We start from the raw sequence: 16,076 nt of genomic DNA on the forward strand, positions 1-16,076 counted from the left end.
GCAAAACGATGTAGCATCAAGCCAATGAGTTATACCTCAAATGACATAGTCTTCCCATACTCAATTAAAAGGTTACGGATTCGAGTTTCCTATCTTTTGATATAAAAAAAAAAAAACGATGTAGCATCAAGAAATCATTCACCCTCTTTTATAGTTTGGGTTTTAGGCTTCTTTCATTTTTATGAAAGATTAGTTTAGAATTTTTTGTAGCAACAGAAACGGCCCAAACCCATATTTTCAAGTCAATAGTCAACACGGTCCATTCTTAATTAGTTAATTAATTCTCTTTTTCTTTTTCTTTTTTTATTACAAAAATAACTCGGTGTGATCCGTTTATTTTCGTGATCAAATCTGAAATATCAATAAATCTGAATGCTGAAGACTATGCATTGAAATCCGAAAACATCATCCAACGCAAGCACCGTATCTTTGCCATAACAACTTTGAATTAAGGTATCCTCTTTCCGATACCATACACTCTTCTGAGCTAGGGTTTTCTACTTTTCTCAATCCATACTCTCTATTTATTTCACAGCTGGGTTTTGGTTGAATTTCAAAAGGGTTGTGCAAAATCCTAGCTTTTCAACCTGGGTTGGGTACTTTGAATTTTATGTAACTTGAACTACATGGATATATGTACTATATAGGCCTGCTTTTCAATTGGGTAGTCTGATTATATTACCTGGAGCTTGTAATTTCATATGTATGTTCAAAAGCTTGTGTTTTGAGTAAGGGTTTTTCATGTGCTGGTTTATCCTTGTCAATAAATATCTTTGCATCTTATTGTTATGTTTGTTTCTTGTGACTTTGCAGCTACATGCATAATGGACTATCGTTGGACCAATGGGAGACAGGACACTGGCAGTGGCCGAGACAGGAGACAACATAAAAGAGACCAGGTACTAGATTTGATTTCTTTGTTTTGTTTGTTGAAGAAGCTGTTTGAGTTTCATATATGTATTTTTATCAGCTACAAGTTGCTGATTTAAGAAAATTAACATTTGATACTGGTAAGTGGTAAAACAATTATGTCAGCTTGCACAACTATTGTTGTTATTCCATTTCTATATGTGTTGAGATGAAGTGCTTGTTACAGGCATATCAGGACTCCTCTGTTGAGAATTCGTTGGAGGATTTTCGTTTGCCGATCAACCACAGGCCAACAGAGAATGTTGACCTGGAAAATGTAGAACAAGCATCCCTTGATACGCAGTTAACGTCATCTAATATTGGCTTCAAGCTTCTCCAAAAGATGGGTTGGAAAGGAAAAGGTCTTGGGAAGGATGAGCAAGGTCTGTTATTGTATTATTTTCATCAATAGTTATCAATCTCTTCCTCTCTTTAATCTACTTAATAGGAATGCATTTAGCCATTGTCTATCCTTGTATGCTGTGTGACTTTCATTAAGTCCTTTATCATCAATTCTTAGTGGTGTTGATGAGCTCACAAGTTTTTCTTCCCGCTAAATCACTTATTGCAGTGGTATATAATACCCTATGAACATTCAAAACTTAAGAATGTACATCTCACTGTTTCTTCTTTCTTGTCCATACATCTGCATGTAGTTGTTTTCATAGACTATTGCAGCAATTATTGTAATTCTATCTGTTATATTTTTTCTTTTCGTAAATTTTGTATCCATTAAGAATAAGAATAGTTCCCTATGTGGCATTTAGAAACTCCATTTAGTGTTCTGCAAAGTAAAAACACTTTTGGAGAAGAGTTGCGATACTTCTCTTGTGCTGCTTCATTGTTTAATTTGTTAATGGTGGGCTTGCACTTTACTCTCCTGGTAGATAGTCATTTTGGTAACAAAGATAATTTTATTTTCTTCCTTTTAAATATTAATTGTGTATGTTCCTAACTATGGGATGCTTTGGCAAAATACAATTTGGTTTTGCCATACACTTGGATCAAATGATTTCTTTGTTGAATTGTCCATCTAATTCGTGTAGGAATCATTGAGCCAATAAAGTCGGGGATGAGAGATCCAAGACTTGGGGTTGGTAAACAAGAGGAGGATGATTTTTTCACCGCAGAGGAAAATATCCAGCGAAGAAAACTAGATATTGAGTTGGAGGAGACAGAGGAAAATGTGAGAAAGCGGGAGGTATGCCTCATAATTTCCTTTGTAGTTGTTCTTAGTGCATGAACCATGTAGTAGTATTGAGGTTGATGTATCCATTTTCTTAAACCTGAACCTAGTAGCAGAAGGCAGCATATACCATATATGCATGTCTTTTGACCGGATTGGTATGTCATAAGGAACCATCAACTTTGGAAGATCTTGAGAATTTCCTGCAGTTTTTATTACCTGGTGGCTTCTTCTGCCCTGCTTCGTGCACATTATGAAAATTCAGGTGTTAGCAGAACGCGAACAAAAAATTCAAACCGAAGTGAAAGAAATTCGAAAGGTGTTCTATTGTGAACTCTGCAACAAGCAATACAAATTGGCAATGGAATTTGAAGCACACTTGAGCTCTTATGATCACAATCACAGAAAGGTAGTCAATTTACTTAAATACTAACTTGGTTCCCAAATTGGCACAAAATTTTATTTTTCTTCTAATGCAAATTCCTTGTGTGATTACAGCGTTTCAAACAAATGAAGGAAATGCATGGTGGTAGTAGCCGAGATGATAGGCAAAAACGAGAACAACAGCGTCAAGAGAAAGAGATGGCGAAGTTTGCTCAAATGTATCGCTCTTATACCTGTTCTACCTTTTGTGTGTTGATCTTTCTGTAGAGTTCTTTTAGTCCCTCTTGCCCCCCTTATGTTTCTTCCATGGGTGGGTTTTAACTTCCTTCTTCCCATGTCATCTTTTACTCTGAATCCCTTAACACTAATCAGGGCTGATGCACAAAAGCAACAACGACTTCAACTGCAGCAAGAGTCTGGATCAGCATCAGCTTCGTCTGGATCAAAAACTGCTACTGCACTAACAGATCAAGAGCAGCGGAACACGTTGAAATTTGGGTTTTCTTCTAAAGGCACTGCTTCGAAGGTATATATAGATCAAAGTTTTGTAAAGAAATCAGGATTTGGTCTCGTGGTGGTTGGGTATATGCTTGACATCTTTCATGGAATTGCATCATTGACTACTTGATGTTCTGTTCAAACTCAAGTCTTTACAGTTCCGACTGAGATTTTTTTAACTATTCAATATTGCGATATTTTTTTTGTCTAAAACTCAAGGTTTTCTGTCTAAAATATTTGTATGGTAGCACTGATTCTTCCCCCTAATTCATGCAGGTCTCGGTTGGTATCAAGAAGCCAAATATTGCAAAGAAAAAAAATGTTCCCATTTCATCGATTTTTGGCAATGATTCTGATGAAGAATAGTGGAACCTTACTCTTGCTGCTCTGACTCAGCATGATACTACCTGATATATCCTCCAAGTGGATTGGTTTATGTGAAATGTTGTATTTGATATTTGTCAGAATTGTCAGATCAAGAACATAATATTTGGGATCTATTGATTTGGAGTTGGAAGTTGGGAGTTGGGCGAAAACAATATACCTGAAAGAAATATTATTCATGGGGCTGAATTCTGTGTCAAAGGATTATATATGTGCCTGAAAGAAATATTATTGATGTGACGGTATTCTGTCTTTGAAGGGATTATTTAGAGATAATACTCAATTTGGTCCCTGAACTTACACGCGAGTCTCAATTTAGTCTATGAAATTTCAATTGCCTCTATTTAGTTCCTAAACTTTGTGAACATAACTCATGTTAGTTCTTGAAACAATTTTCAACGTACAAACGTTAATGGAACGCTGTCGTGACAGTCAGATGCTACACTAAATTTTGTAAAATGATGTTTGTTTGGTTTTGGCACTCAAATAACCTAAAAACATCCTAAATGGTGTTTATTAAAATTTTACCTAACAAAATAAGTAATACGATGTCGTTTTTGAGTTATTTAAATGTCAAAACTAAAACTGCATTATTTTACAAGTTTTAACGTGACATGTGATAGTCTACAACAGTGCTCTATTAACGTTTTTATACTAAAAATGGTCTCAGGGACTAATATAAGACACGTTTATAAACTTCGGGGGCTAAATAGAGACAATTAAAATCTTAGGGACTAAATTAAGATTCGCATGTAAGTTTAGGAGTAAATACCCATAGTAGTCCCTGGGATTCAAGCAATTACTCATAGTAATCCCTAAGATTTCGAATTCCCTATTGTAGTCCTCCAGATAGAGCTCCGAGCACTCAAACTAGTCCCTGGCCATATTTCAGGTGATGACTCATCACCGGAACGCTGACGTGGCCTAGAATTGCCACGCTGGACTGCTGCCAACGGCTAGCTGAGCTGGCTAAGTTCCAATTTTTACCCAAATTGGTCCCTCGTAGTATAATTAACCCTAAATCCCCAAATTCTCATACACCTCCCCTCTTCGTCTTGTTCACCTCTTCTTCTTCCTCTTCCATACACTTGTTCCTGTTCATGCTGTTCATGCCAGGGCTGCTACTGATGTCGATGATTGGTGGAGGTAGCACTGGAGGTGGAAGCTCTGTTCGTTCCCCATCTAGCTGGAATCGGAGTAGAACGCAAACGAAGAGCAGAAGATCGGCGCCGCCAGAATGGTGCGGCTGTGGCTGTAGGCCAGTTCTCAGATGGTCTGGCACAGATTCGAATCCGAACAAACCGTTCTATGGCTGCCCCAATTATAATGTAGGTTAGAGTAATCACTTTTGTTGCTGTTATTCTCCTCCCCTGACTGTTCTTGTGCTGTTCCTCTCCAAACTTTGATCCTTTATTGGTTGCAGACAAGTGGGAAGAGATGGTGCGGGCTTTTTGTGTGGGCAGATTCTGTGAATGAGGAACAGGTTGAAAAGTCAGAATCGTGTGGTGATGAAGTGAAGATCAACGTTGATTGGAGGCTTCGAAGGTTGGAGGAGGATGTCCAGATGCAAAAAGTGATGACCCAGTTGTTAGTGTTAGGTGTGTGTGTATTGACAGTGTTGTTGGTGATCCTGTATTGTAAATGATGAATGAATTGGTGGTTTTGGGTTCCTTGTTATCAACATTTGTAAAAATCTGCTTCTTGATGGAATGAAAAGTGTTATTAACTATGAAATTGTTGTTAATTTAAATTCCATTGTGTATGAAAAAAAATAAAGAAACTGCTTCTTGAATGGTAAAGCACATAGCATAGCATATTAACATAAATTCCATTGTCTATCAAGAAACAACAAAAGTTGACTGTAAAAGGCAGCCTAAAAACCATGTTGCTGCTATCAGTAGTTTCATCAAAAGCAAGGCCAAGGCATACCAAAAAAGCCTTTGGATCACAGTTCACCATCTAGTCATTATACGATGGAAAAGACTAATAACAAAACACAAAACAGAAACTCCTAAGTACATATATCTAGTATTCAATTCTTCTTTCTTGGAGGCCTAAATCCTGGCGTTGGCCAATTCTTGTCAATTATGAACGAACCCCTTTTTTTCATAGGCAATAATTGAGCATTCAATTGTGATTTCTAGAGAGAACGACTCGGGATTAAACTCCCGGTTATTGATTTGAATTTATGATATCTTTTACTAAACTTTGAAGAGGGTTGAATTCTAGTTTAGAGTTACGACGAATCTTGAACTTTATACTTGTGAATTTTTAAAATGGTGTTTAGCGCCCGTTCATCGTCATAAGAGTTAATACTCACACTGACCCCTGAAATTTGACCTCCAACTCAATTTAGTCCTTTAATTTTCAATTGACCCAAATTATACTTTGAAATTTTAAGACATGACTCAAGTTGGCCCTCCGTCCATTTCCATAGTAGTCCCTGAGATTCACGCAATTACTCATAGTAATCCCTAAGATTTCGAATTTCCTATTGATATCCTCTAGATAGAGCTCCGAGCACTCAAACTAGTCCCTGGCCATATTTCAGGTGATGACTCATCACCGGAGCGCTGACTTGGCCTAGGATTGCCACGCTGGACTGCAGCCAACGGCTAGCTGAGCTGGCTAAGTTCCAATTTTTACCCAGATTGGTCCCTCGTAGTATAATTAACCCTAAATCCCCAAATTCTCATACACCTCCCCTCTTCGTCTTGTTCACCTCTTCTTCTTCCTCTTCCATACACTTGTTCCTGTTCATGCACTCTCATCCGGGGCTGCTACTGATGTCGATGATTGGTGGAGGTAGCACTGGAGGTGGAAGCTCTGTTCGTTCCCCATCTAGCTGGAATCGGAGTAGAACGCAAACAAAGAGCAGAAGATCGGCGCCGCCAGAATGGTGCGGCTGTGGCTGTAGGCCAGTTCTCAGATGGTCTGGCACAGATTCGAATCCGAACAAACCGTTCTATGGATGCCCCAATTATAATGTAGGTTAGAGTAATCACTTTTGTTGCTGTTATTCTCCTCCCCTGACTGTTCTTGTGTTGTTATGCCTCCCCTGACTGTTCTTGTGCTGTTCCTTTCCAAACTTTGATCCTTTATTGGTTGCAGACAAGTGGGAAGAGATGGTGCGGGCTTTTTGTGTGGGCAGATTCTGTGAATGAGAAACAGGTTGATAAATCAGAATCTTGTGGTGATGATTATGAAGTGAAGATGAACTTTGATTGGAGGCTTCGGAGGTTGGAGGAGGATGTCCATATGCAAAAAGTGATTATCCAGTTGTTAGTGTTAGCTGTGTTTGTACTGATAGTGTTGTTGGTAATCCTGTATTGTAAATGATGAATGAATTGGTGGTTTTGGGTTCCTTGTTATCAACATTTGTAAAAATCTGCTTCTTGATGGAATGAAAAGTGTTATTAACTATGAAATTGTTGTTAATTTAAATTCCATTGTGTATGAAAAAAATAAAGAAACTGCTTCTTGAATGGTAAAGCACATAGCATAGCATATTAACATAAATTCCATTGTCTATCAAGAAACAATAAAAGTTGACTGTAAAAGGCAGCCTAGAAACCATGTTGCTGCTATCAGTAGTTTCATCAAAGGCAAGGCCAAGGCATACCAAAAAGGCCTTTGCATCACAGTTTACCATCTAGTCATTATACGATGGAAAATACTAATAACAAAACACAAAACAGAAACTCCTAAGTACATATATCTAGTATTCAATTCTTCTTTCTTGGAGGCCTAAATCCTGGCGTTGGGATGAACTGCATCAAGTTGGCAAACTTTGAAGATGTTACTGAAGATGCACCCTGCAAGGGATTCACTGTTGGTGCGGTTGGCTGATTAGAGGATCGTCTTCGTGGTGACAGCTTGGAAGGTCTTTTCGGTGCAGGATCCTATAGGAGAAATAAGTGGCATTAACTACTATTTATGCATGGAAATAACAACATACTCAAATGTAAAATTTTAGTTACCTTTTCAGAATCCTCTTGCTCAGAAGCAGAAGGCTGAGTTAATTCGATCTCCTGGGGATTGCTTCCCAAATCTGCTTGGCCAGACACGTCTTGGGGTTGATGAACCGGCTTCTCTGGCACAGTATGAACTTCATCATTTTTCTTCTTCTCAGCTGCCTTGGCGGCAGTGGCAGCGGCTGCTGCTGCAGCAGCAGCAGTAGCAGCATCAGCATCTTTTTTCTTTTTGCAGCTTCTCTTTGTATGCCCCTTATCACCACAGTAACTGCATGTAAATGCACCCAGCTGTCTCTTTAGGTGTACACCATCTGCAGTGTTGCCTGAGAGTTTTGGGTCAACTTTAGGCTTCTTAGATCCAGAAGCACTCTTCTCGTCCGCATCCATCCTCCGCTTCATCTTTAGTTTTCCAGGTTTTATCTTGATCTTAGAGGCATGTGGCCTGTTACATTCCTCTGCTTTTTCCCACATTGGTTGACCCGGAATTGGATTAATGTGGTGGTTATAAGTTTCCATGTATGATTCCATGGTCAGCCATCTGTGACAGAAGTCCTATGAAACTGTTGTTAAGATAAATTTCATTGTTTATCAAAAAAATAAAAAAAATTACTTCTTGAATGGTAAACCACAAAGCATAGTATATAAGATAAATTCCATTGTTTATAAAAAAGCAACAAAAGATGAAGGTAAAAGGCAGCCTAGAAACCATTATGCTACTATCTGTAGTTTAATCAAAAGCAAGGCATATCAAAAAGGCCTTTGGATCACAATTCACCATCTAGTCATTGTAGATGGAAAAGACTAATTACACAAAACAGAAACTCCTAAGTAGATATATCTAAAGTCTTCAGTTCTTCTTTCTTGGCGGCTTAAATCCTGGCATTGGGATGAACTGCATCAAGTTGGCAAACTTTGAAGCTGTTGCTGAAGATGCACCCTGCAAGGAGTTTACTGTTAGTGTGGTTGGCGGCAGAGAGGATCGTCTTCTTGGTGACAGCTTCGAAGGTCTTTTCGGTCCAGAATCCTATAGGAGAAAAACTTGGGCATTAAGTAAGATTGATGCATGGAAATAATAAAAGTTTGAATATGTAAAATTTTAGTTACCTTTTGAGAATCCTCTTACTCAGAAGCAATAGGCTGAGTTATCTCGATCTCCTGGGATTGCTTTCCAAATCTTCTTGGCTAGAATCGTCTTGGGGCTGCTGAACAAGCTGCTCAGGCGCAGGATGTCCTTCATCATTTTTCTTCTTCTCAGCCGCCTCGGCAGCAGCGGCAGCATCAGCATCTCTCTTCTTTTTGCAGCCTCTCTTCGTATGCCCATTTTCACCACAAAAACTGCATGTAAAAGTCCCCAGCTGTCTTTTTAGGTGCACACCATCTGCAGTGTTGCCCGACAATTTTGGGTCAACTTCAGGCTTCTTAGTTCTAAAACTACTCTTCTCATCTGCATCCATCCTCCTCTTCATCTTTAGTTTTCCAGGTTTTGTCTTGATTTTAGGGGCATGTGGCCTGTTACAGTCCTCTGCTTTTTCCCACAGTGGTTGACCCGGAATTGGATTAATGTGGTGGTTATAAGTTTTCCTGTATGATTCCATGGTCAGCCATCTGTGACAGAAGTCTTCTGGCTATTTGTTCACACGAGACAGGGTAGCACAAGCGTGCACACACGGGATACCTGCAGGTGCCAAACAGTGAGAGGAACCATGATAATAGTTATGGCTGAAGAAAGTAAAATGCATAAACACAATTAACTTACCCGTTAGCATCCAAAATTGGCATGTGCACAGTCTCTTTCCTATGTCCACAACATGGTTGGTTGGATGTCCGTGCACCTCAAATTTTTCGTATCCGTTATCCCCAGTCCAAATAGGCTTCCAATGCTTGGATTCTTTCCTCACCTTCTCCAGCCTGCTCTTTATAACAGGTGTGAGCTTCCCAGTGTGATTCTGCAGCTTCACCTTGTTTTTCGCTATGGTTCGCATAACAAACATCCTTACCTCCTCCAGCAATGTTATGATGGGTTTGGCTCGTGCATCCTTGATTTTAGCGTTGAACACTTCGCAGGCATTGTTACAGATGCTATCCAATTTCGGCTTATGGCTGAATAAGCTTCTGGTCCAAGCATCCATAGGCCACTTCTCTAAGTATGCCCAGGCATCCTCATTTAACCTTTTGATCTTCTCCATTCCATCCCTGAATTCTTGGTATGTTGTTGCCCTTGCACATTCCCACAGAAGTCCCCTTAGCTGTAAGTCCTTCCAGTTCTTGTTGAAATTTTTCCATAAATGCCAGACGCAGAAACGGTGATGCACATCAGGCATCACCGCTTTCACTGCTGATATCAGTCCCTGCCAGATTCAGTAAATGTTAGACACATAATAGTCCCTGACATTATAATCGTTACACATAATAGTCCCTAACATTTGATTAACATCCCCATAATAGTCCCTATAATTGAGGGTCGTGACCCATAAAGGTCCCTAACGTTTAGTAAAATAGCTCGATTAATGACAAAACCAGTAATTACAAGTTCTCTATAAGATGCACTACAAGCATAATGAAAGCACAATTCTTCAAGCAAGCATAACAGCACACCTAATAAGTAACCATGAAGATCCAATCATCTCACAGTCTATGCAGATAAGCAAAACAGCAAAATTCTTAACAAAATAAATAACCATCATACTCGAATGGAAGCTACAATTATTCAAGTAAGCATAACAGTAGAAATATGAATTCCCTTATAACTAACCACCAAAATCCAATAATCCAATGATCAAAGGTCTTACACTAAAAGCTAACCAGCCAAATCTAATGAAAACACAATCATTCACAGAAAGCATAACGAAACAATTCTTAATATAAGATCACATAAAATCAAATAGAGACATTCAAATTAAGTCACACCTTTTGCATATCCGATATGAAGCACCAGTCATGCTCTTTATAATGACCCAAGTCCTGATGAAGTAGCTCGAGAAACCATCTCCATGTCTCTGTATTCTCCACTCTGACAATAGCCCATGCTATGACATAGATATGATGATTAGCATCTAACCCCACGGCTGACAAAATCTGTCCACCAAACTGGGTCTTCAGGAAAGCACCATCCAAACCTATCAAAGGACGGCAACCAGCCTTGAACCCATTTTTGCAGCCACTTAAGCATATATACATTCTATCAAAGGTAACTTCACCATCTGGTTGGGGGTGGTGCATATTTGTACAGTGGAACCGGGATTAGTCTTCAACAGCGTCATACCATAATCCCTAACCATCCTATATTGTTCTTTTTCATCCCCATACACTACACTTCTTGCATCCATTAATGCCCTGGATATTGAGTTTTTATTCAGAGTCAAGTCAAACCGTGTCTTGAAGTAAGTTGTAGCCTCGCAGTGTCTAAAATTTGGATACTTTCTCACCTTCTTCACAAGCTTGCTGCATACCCAATTCCTGTTGGCAGCCCTATTCTTGTCCTCTCTTGGGCAAGTGTGGTCATCATTGAATGTCTTAATTTCACTATCAGAGGAATCAGAAGATACATCAAAGGGAACTTCATTGTTAAACACTTTGCTAGTAAATCCTCTAGCAGCAGACCGTGTGCAGGGTCTCTTGGAAATACTTGGTCTCTTGGACAGTTTCTGCTTCTTGCTCCTATCTGATTTGGTGTTCTAACTGGATTTCGTGGGCTGGCTGATTTTGGTGGGCTTGGTGAGCTGGGTGGGCTTCGTGAGCTTGGTGGGCTTGGTGGCTTTTGGGGAGTTGTTCTTCTTCACAGGTTTGGTTGTCTTGGAAGGATTGGCAGTTTTGGAGTGTGATGGTTGTGATTGCCGTAGAGATGTTCTGTTTTTTTTGGGACTGGATTTGCAAGAAGTGTTGAGTACAACCTTAGGGATAGGAGGAGCAACTATGATTGCATGAGTCTCTGTAACTGGGGGACTCACATCAGTATCTGTACCTGCATTACATCCCTCTCCACCATGATCATCCAAGTACACAACTGTGTTATCTCCCTCTAACACCTCCGGCACTGAAACTGTATGCTCGAAATATATATCAATCAATCCCTCATTTGTCCTAGCACAATTCACCATCTCTCTTATCTCTTTGTCATTGTTTACATTTCTCAACCCCTTCTCCAAACATTTTCCAGGAACATGCCACCAGCACTGTTTAATGTCATTGTACCCAAGCTCCCTATGGTAGTTCCTTATGTAGAACACATCCAGAGTATCAGTGTCTAGATCACCTAAACAGGCCTTATTGTCCGGAGAATATATCATAATTCCTTCTGCATTTTTTTTGAAGTCACCCCCATGATGAAACATGATGTCCAACTTCTCCTCCATCTGCAAGAAATTTAAAATTTTTACAATACATAGGGAGAATTTGAAAGCCTACTCATGCATTATCAGAGGAAAAATAATCACCACAAGAAAACTTTTTTTTCCAAACCTCCATACTAATCCATGTTTCTTCCCTGTTTCATTGGTATTACAGCAACCCCACAAACCCCAACCAACATTCAAACCCTAGACACTACAATGACACCAAAACTCCAGAACCTCAACAACACTGACCAATGCTATCATCAAACAACACTGTATTCAAAATGCAAACTAAAAAAAAAAAGGTTACCTTAAGTCCGATCACAACGTCAGAACCTCGTCTTTGTGGTGAACGAAGGGAAGGGAAGAGCAACAACAACTTCTGATCAGATGACTTCTTCTCTCAAATTTTTGTTAACCCAGCACATACAACCCTATGGCTACGCCATTGTTGGGGAGATGAAGAAGAACTCAGAAGGTGGAAGAAGAAGAGACGAAGTGTTTGTGTTGGTGGAGAAAACTGTTTTTCATATTAAGTAACAACTATACGGCGTCGTTTTTGGCTTTCAAGGGCGCCAAACCCAAAACGACGTCGTTTTGGACATGTCCCACGTGGCAATCTTAGGCCACGTCAGCGTTCCGGTGATGAGTCATCACCTGAAATATGGCCAGGGACTAGTTTGAGTGCTCGGAGCTCTATCTGGAGGACTACAATAGGGAATTCGAAATCTTAGGGATTACTATGAGTAATTGCGTGAATCTCAGGGACTACTATGGGTATTTACTCGTAAGTTTAGGGACCAAATTGAGTATTATCTCGAATTATTTATGTGAATCACTATCCCTGACACTTGACTTACGATATTGAATATGTTGTTTCAAATATGCATGTCTTATAAGCCATTTGATTTTAAAAATGAACATCAAACCATAATACTCAATACCAATTTATTCATAAATTAACAGTTTCTTTTTGGTAAAAAAAATGGAGATATATATATATACACACACTGGAAATCCTGAACAGTGTTAAACATGGAATGAAATGAAACTCTCTTAATGTAAAAAGCACAGTATTTTACTATTTTATCCTACATTCATAAATACATTTGTGGAATCACAAAGTGAACCTGAAATATAGTAGTAACTAGTTTTAAGAGCTGCTTTACAAATTACAACACGAGCAATATTATTACAACATCATGGATAATCCTCCATAAATCTGGTTAAGCAGATTTAGCAAAACCAACTTGGAGATTCCCGTAGTCAAAGACAGTGTGATAGACCCTCATGAAAACATCCCCAAGAATCCTGCACACAAAGAAAGTAGTACCACAGAAAAAGGACAAAGCTCAGTATCGTGTAGTTAATCCCATACCAAAGCAAGTTTAAGCATAAATGCCTTTAAATTGATTGATAAATTAATATAAACAAGGTTATATACCAGAGAGGTCCCCTTGGAGCAGGAACATCAAGAGCAATAAACCCACTAAGGCAGACCTCTGTAATGCCTTCTCCAGTTCTCAAGATATACTGAAAATACCAAAAGCAGTTTTGGAATTAACACAGCAAACTCAAGTGTTAGTGTTAGCTGCAATTCATAGAAATTAGAAATAACAGCATAATTAGTAGTGGAAGTAATTTTCCAGTTCACTGAAAGCCCAGGGCCTAACCTGGTCTGGTGTAAGAACGAAAGGTTTATCGCCAATAGTAAAGGTAATGTTTGGCATCCGAGAAAGACTATCGCAGCTTATCACTGACTCTCCAGATGGGCTTGGCAGGCTCTCACAAAGCTGCCAATTATCAAAACAAACACTCAATATATGCTTATAACATACAAGTACGAACTACGGCTCAAGCTTGTTAGCAGGATGATTCAGAAGGCTTACTTGATTTACATAGTTGAATACTCTATCCTTGGTATTCTTTTGACTTAGTTGATTTTGGATCCAAATCACAAGCATCTGACAAGAAGAACACAAAGGAGTATCTTTGGCAGACACCTCACTCTGAACCTTTTCGGTCACCATCTCAATCCCAACACTGCACAGTAAAGGGAATGCAAGTAAATCTAGAAGCCTTAAGTAGGCCGGAATATTGCAGAACAAGCAAGGTAGGTTAAAACCTCAAAAACAATGGAAGCAGAAAAGAATACATCAACAGGTAAAAAGGCTTATCAAATAAAGGATTTCCAGACCTCTTTTTGCTAGAGCATAACCCAACTTGCGAGCATATTTCTCCTGGTTGTACCTGCAGACCCAGATAAAATTTATGTTCAATGAGTGGAGATGCATCTGGACAAATGTCGGCCACAAATCATGTTCAAATGTTCACAGGGAAGGCAGGAAAACATACCCCTGACACTAAAAGATCCCAGATCATCTCTCCATATTGAGACACAACTTCCTTACACTCTACACTCAGAACTCCTTCAGCACCAATAGCATGGTTGATTTCAGCCACAACAGGCTAAAATCGATCACGAGTCAGTGTATATCATAGAACAGAACTCCGTGTGAGGGGGAAAAAAGGAAAGAAAAAGAAAACCAAAAAAGAAGAGAAAAGATGCAAGCACATACAGTTGGACCAGCAAGCAAGGATGTTCCAGAGTCCACAATTGCAGCGCAGCCACCCCCACAAACACCTAGAAATAACAATGATATTTGATATACATAAATATTACAGAATTTGGCACACTTCGAAACAAAAAATGAAGTTGCAAATTGTTAGAGAACAATAAATTCACCTGTTGAAACACCTCCAACATAAAAATCTCCCATCTCAATCTGATAGAGAAAATTTTCACGTTAAAATTTTTCTGGTGTAAAGGATTATATTATACATATATAAAAGGAATTCCTAGATAAACTAAATCTTAAATTTTGCTAACCTGCCAGTAACCTTTTGTAGTAACTGGAACATAAATGTGTTCTCCTTTGAAGTGCTTAGGGTCAACCCCACCAAAAACTAGTTCACCACCCTTTTTCGCATTTGGATCCCCACTGAGCCAGAAAGAGAATACCTTCTCGTTGACAAGATTTTGATCCATCATCTTGTACCTATGGTTGTAAAATAATGAACCATAAATTAAAAGGCACAGTAAATATTCATCATACTTAATCTAGCATGTAAACCAGACACATACAAAGACAAGAAAAGGGTCAAAATATATACCATACTGGCACCGATTTCTCGACTGAGATCTCTTGAAATCCAAGCCCAAGTATGCCGTCAAACTTCGCTGCCAGAAAGGTAAGACTTCCTTCACGAGTAGCTTCAATGAAATCCTGCAGATTATAATAGTGACACGTGTAAATTTGCTACAAAACCAAGCAATTTATGTTGGGAAGGAAGCTCATGAATAGAGTCAGTCTCTCACCTGATTCTTGACAACAACATCACCGACTTTAACACTATCTTGACTGAAGAAACCAGATATTGATCCAGTACCATAGGTTATTTTACATGATGTTCCTGATTAAGAAGTTGGCAGTAATACTATAATTCAGTGTTTTCATCAATCAAAGTTCAACATAGTGAACATGAATACTTCAAAGATAACATTACCATTTTTTATGTATGTTTTAGATTTCTTTGGCTTGTACCAATTGTGTGTATAGCAAGCAAGCTGGAAAAGAACATTAGTCAATAGGATAAACTTGTATTTACAGGGTTGCAAAAGCACAAAAGTTAAGCAGTGTGATAAAATTGTGAAAGAATAGGAAAAGCAAAGAAAAGAACTTTTATTGATTGTTAATTGATTGAATTGTACTGAAGTGTATTATAAACTATGAAGGTAAAACTAAATATATATAGAGCATTGTCCTATGAAAGATAAAAACAAATAAAGATAAGATAAGAACAATTAAAGATAAGATAAAGATAAGATAATAAAGACTAAAATTAAAATTGAATTTTTTGTATTCTGTTGGGCTGAATTTGTGGGCCACGATACTTCTTTATTGTTGTCATGGGCTAAAGTAGAAGAGTAGTTTAATACGCCCCCGCAAGCTGGTGGATGGAAGATGTCAATAATCCACAGCTTGGATAAGTTCCTGATGAAATTGTTGAGAAAAGCGCGTCTGACGTGGTGACGCGGAGGAAGATGCGTGCGGCAGAGCTTGAGCTGCCTACTGCAAAAATATAAAAGGAGATGCTGTGCTTGAGCAGCGATCTTTAAACAATTGCGTGCGGCGGAGCTTGAGCTGCCGACGACAAAAATACATAAAAGGAGATGCTGTGCTTGAGCAGCGATCTTTAAACAATTACGTGCGGCGGAACTTGAGCTGCCGACGACAAAAATACATAAAAGGAGATGCTGTGCTTGAGCAGCGATCTTTAAACAATTACGTGCGGCGGAACTTGAGCTGCCGACGACAAAAATACATAAAAGGAGATGCTGTGCTTGAG

General features: G+C 39.0%; 6 protein-coding genes across 8 annotated transcripts in view; 3 read left to right on the plus strand and 3 right to left on the minus strand.

Moving 5' to 3' along the window:
• Nucleotides 288-3,659, plus strand: LOC107645989 (G patch domain-containing protein 8). Of its 2 annotated transcripts, none has more exons than XM_016350155.2 (8): nucleotides 288-453; nucleotides 814-899; nucleotides 1,097-1,292; nucleotides 1,956-2,110; nucleotides 2,361-2,504; nucleotides 2,594-2,697; nucleotides 2,852-3,005; nucleotides 3,254-3,659. In XM_016350155.2, the coding sequence occupies exons 2-8, from the start codon at nucleotides 825-827 to the stop codon at nucleotides 3,341-3,343; spliced, it is 918 nt and encodes a 305-aa protein (XP_016205641.1). In that variant the 5' UTR covers nucleotides 288-453; nucleotides 814-824; the 3' UTR covers nucleotides 3,344-3,659. The 2 variants fall into 2 exon arrangements, with proteins under 2 accessions (XP_016205641.1, XP_020959620.1); XM_021103961.1 differs by lacking the exon at nucleotides 288-453 and adding an exon at nucleotides 525-703.
• On the plus strand, nucleotides 4,489-5,040 carry LOC110263692. The gene is made up of 2 exons (XM_021105427.1): nucleotides 4,489-4,689; nucleotides 4,785-5,040. Exons 1-2 carry the CDS (start codon nucleotides 4,489-4,491, stop codon nucleotides 5,004-5,006), a joined length of 423 nt encoding a protein of 140 aa, XP_020961086.1. The 3' UTR covers nucleotides 5,007-5,040.
• On the plus strand, nucleotides 5,977-6,700 carry LOC110263693. Its single transcript, XM_021105428.1, has 2 exons — nucleotides 5,977-6,348; nucleotides 6,473-6,700. Exons 1-2 carry the CDS (start codon nucleotides 6,121-6,123, stop codon nucleotides 6,698-6,700), a joined length of 456 nt encoding a protein of 151 aa, XP_020961087.1. The 5' UTR covers nucleotides 5,977-6,120.
• LOC107648024 lies at nucleotides 7,069-7,747 on the minus strand. Its single transcript, XM_016352051.2, has 2 exons — nucleotides 7,342-7,747; nucleotides 7,069-7,263 (listed from the first exon to the last, which is right to left on the minus strand). Exons 1-2 carry the CDS (start codon nucleotides 7,732-7,734, stop codon nucleotides 7,087-7,089), a joined length of 570 nt encoding a protein of 189 aa, XP_016207537.1. The 5' UTR covers nucleotides 7,735-7,747; the 3' UTR covers nucleotides 7,069-7,086.
• LOC110263694 lies at nucleotides 8,961-10,849 on the minus strand. The gene is made up of 3 exons (XM_021105429.1): nucleotides 10,243-10,849; nucleotides 9,092-9,683; nucleotides 8,961-9,010 (listed from the first exon to the last, which is right to left on the minus strand). The coding sequence occupies exons 1-3, from the start codon at nucleotides 10,552-10,554 to the stop codon at nucleotides 8,961-8,963; spliced, it is 954 nt and encodes a 317-aa protein (XP_020961088.1). The 5' UTR covers nucleotides 10,555-10,849.
• LOC107645987 (aspartic proteinase) overlaps nucleotides 12,618-16,076 on the minus strand; it is an 8,617-nt gene continuing 5,158 nt past the window's right edge. For both annotated transcript variants that reach the window (XM_016350154.2, XM_021103960.1), the window contains exons 3-14: nucleotides 15,234-15,294; nucleotides 15,046-15,140; nucleotides 14,841-14,953; nucleotides 14,557-14,725; nucleotides 14,413-14,452; nucleotides 14,246-14,310; nucleotides 14,022-14,135; nucleotides 13,864-13,916; nucleotides 13,556-13,709; nucleotides 13,340-13,459; nucleotides 13,111-13,199; nucleotides 12,618-12,977 (exon numbers count right to left, since the gene is read on the minus strand). In XM_016350154.2, coding sequence (XP_016205640.1) covers nucleotides 12,893-12,977; nucleotides 13,111-13,199; nucleotides 13,340-13,459; nucleotides 13,556-13,709; nucleotides 13,864-13,916; nucleotides 14,022-14,135; nucleotides 14,246-14,310; nucleotides 14,413-14,452; nucleotides 14,557-14,725; nucleotides 14,841-14,953; nucleotides 15,046-15,140; nucleotides 15,234-15,294 — 1,158 coding nt within the window. In that variant the 3' untranslated portion in view covers nucleotides 12,618-12,892. The remainder of the gene's footprint in view (nucleotides 12,978-13,110; nucleotides 13,200-13,339; nucleotides 13,460-13,555; nucleotides 13,710-13,863; nucleotides 13,917-14,021; nucleotides 14,136-14,245; nucleotides 14,311-14,412; nucleotides 14,453-14,556; nucleotides 14,726-14,840; nucleotides 14,954-15,045; nucleotides 15,141-15,233; nucleotides 15,295-16,076) is intronic.

The sequence above is a fragment of the Arachis ipaensis genome, chromosome B06 (assembly GCF_000816755.2).
Source record: "Arachis ipaensis cultivar K30076 chromosome B06, Araip1.1, whole genome shotgun sequence".
NCBI lineage: Eukaryota > Viridiplantae > Streptophyta > Magnoliopsida > Fabales > Fabaceae > Arachis > Arachis ipaensis.

Coding starts and splice junctions, on each gene's coding strand:
- LOC107645989 (XM_016350155.2), top strand. CDS start 825: ATGGACTATCGTTGGACCAATGGGAGACAGGACACTGGCAGTGGCCGA. Junction 900..1,096: donor GACAACATAAAAGAGACCAG/GTACTAGATTTG, acceptor TGCTTGTTACAG/GCATATCAGGACTCCTCTGT. Junction 1,293..1,955: donor TCTTGGGAAGGATGAGCAAG/GTCTGTTATTGT, acceptor TAATTCGTGTAG/GAATCATTGAGCCAATAAAG.
- LOC110263692 (XM_021105427.1), top strand. CDS start 4,489: ATGTCGATGATTGGTGGAGGTAGCACTGGAGGTGGAAGCTCTGTTCGT. Junction 4,690..4,784: donor ATGGCTGCCCCAATTATAAT/GTAGGTTAGAGT, acceptor TATTGGTTGCAG/ACAAGTGGGAAGAGATGGTG.
- LOC110263693 (XM_021105428.1), top strand. CDS start 6,121: ATGCACTCTCATCCGGGGCTGCTACTGATGTCGATGATTGGTGGAGGT. Junction 6,349..6,472: donor ATGGATGCCCCAATTATAAT/GTAGGTTAGAGT, acceptor TATTGGTTGCAG/ACAAGTGGGAAGAGATGGTG.
- LOC107648024 (XM_016352051.2), bottom strand. CDS start 7,734: ATGAAGCGGAGGATGGATGCGGACGAGAAGAGTGCTTCTGGATCTAAG. Junction 7,264..7,341: donor AGCAAGAGGATTCTGAAAAG/GTAACTAAAATT, acceptor TTTCTCCTATAG/GATCCTGCACCGAAAAGACC.
- LOC110263694 (XM_021105429.1), bottom strand. CDS start 10,554: ATGCACCACCCCCAACCAGATGGTGAAGTTACCTTTGATAGAATGTAT. Junction 9,684..10,242: donor TCATATCGGATATGCAAAAG/GTGTGACTTAAT, acceptor TGAATCTGGCAG/GGACTGATATCAGCAGTGAA. Junction 9,011..9,091: donor CCAATTTTGGATGCTAACGG/GTAAGTTAATTG, acceptor TGGCACCTGCAG/GTATCCCGTGTGTGCACGCT.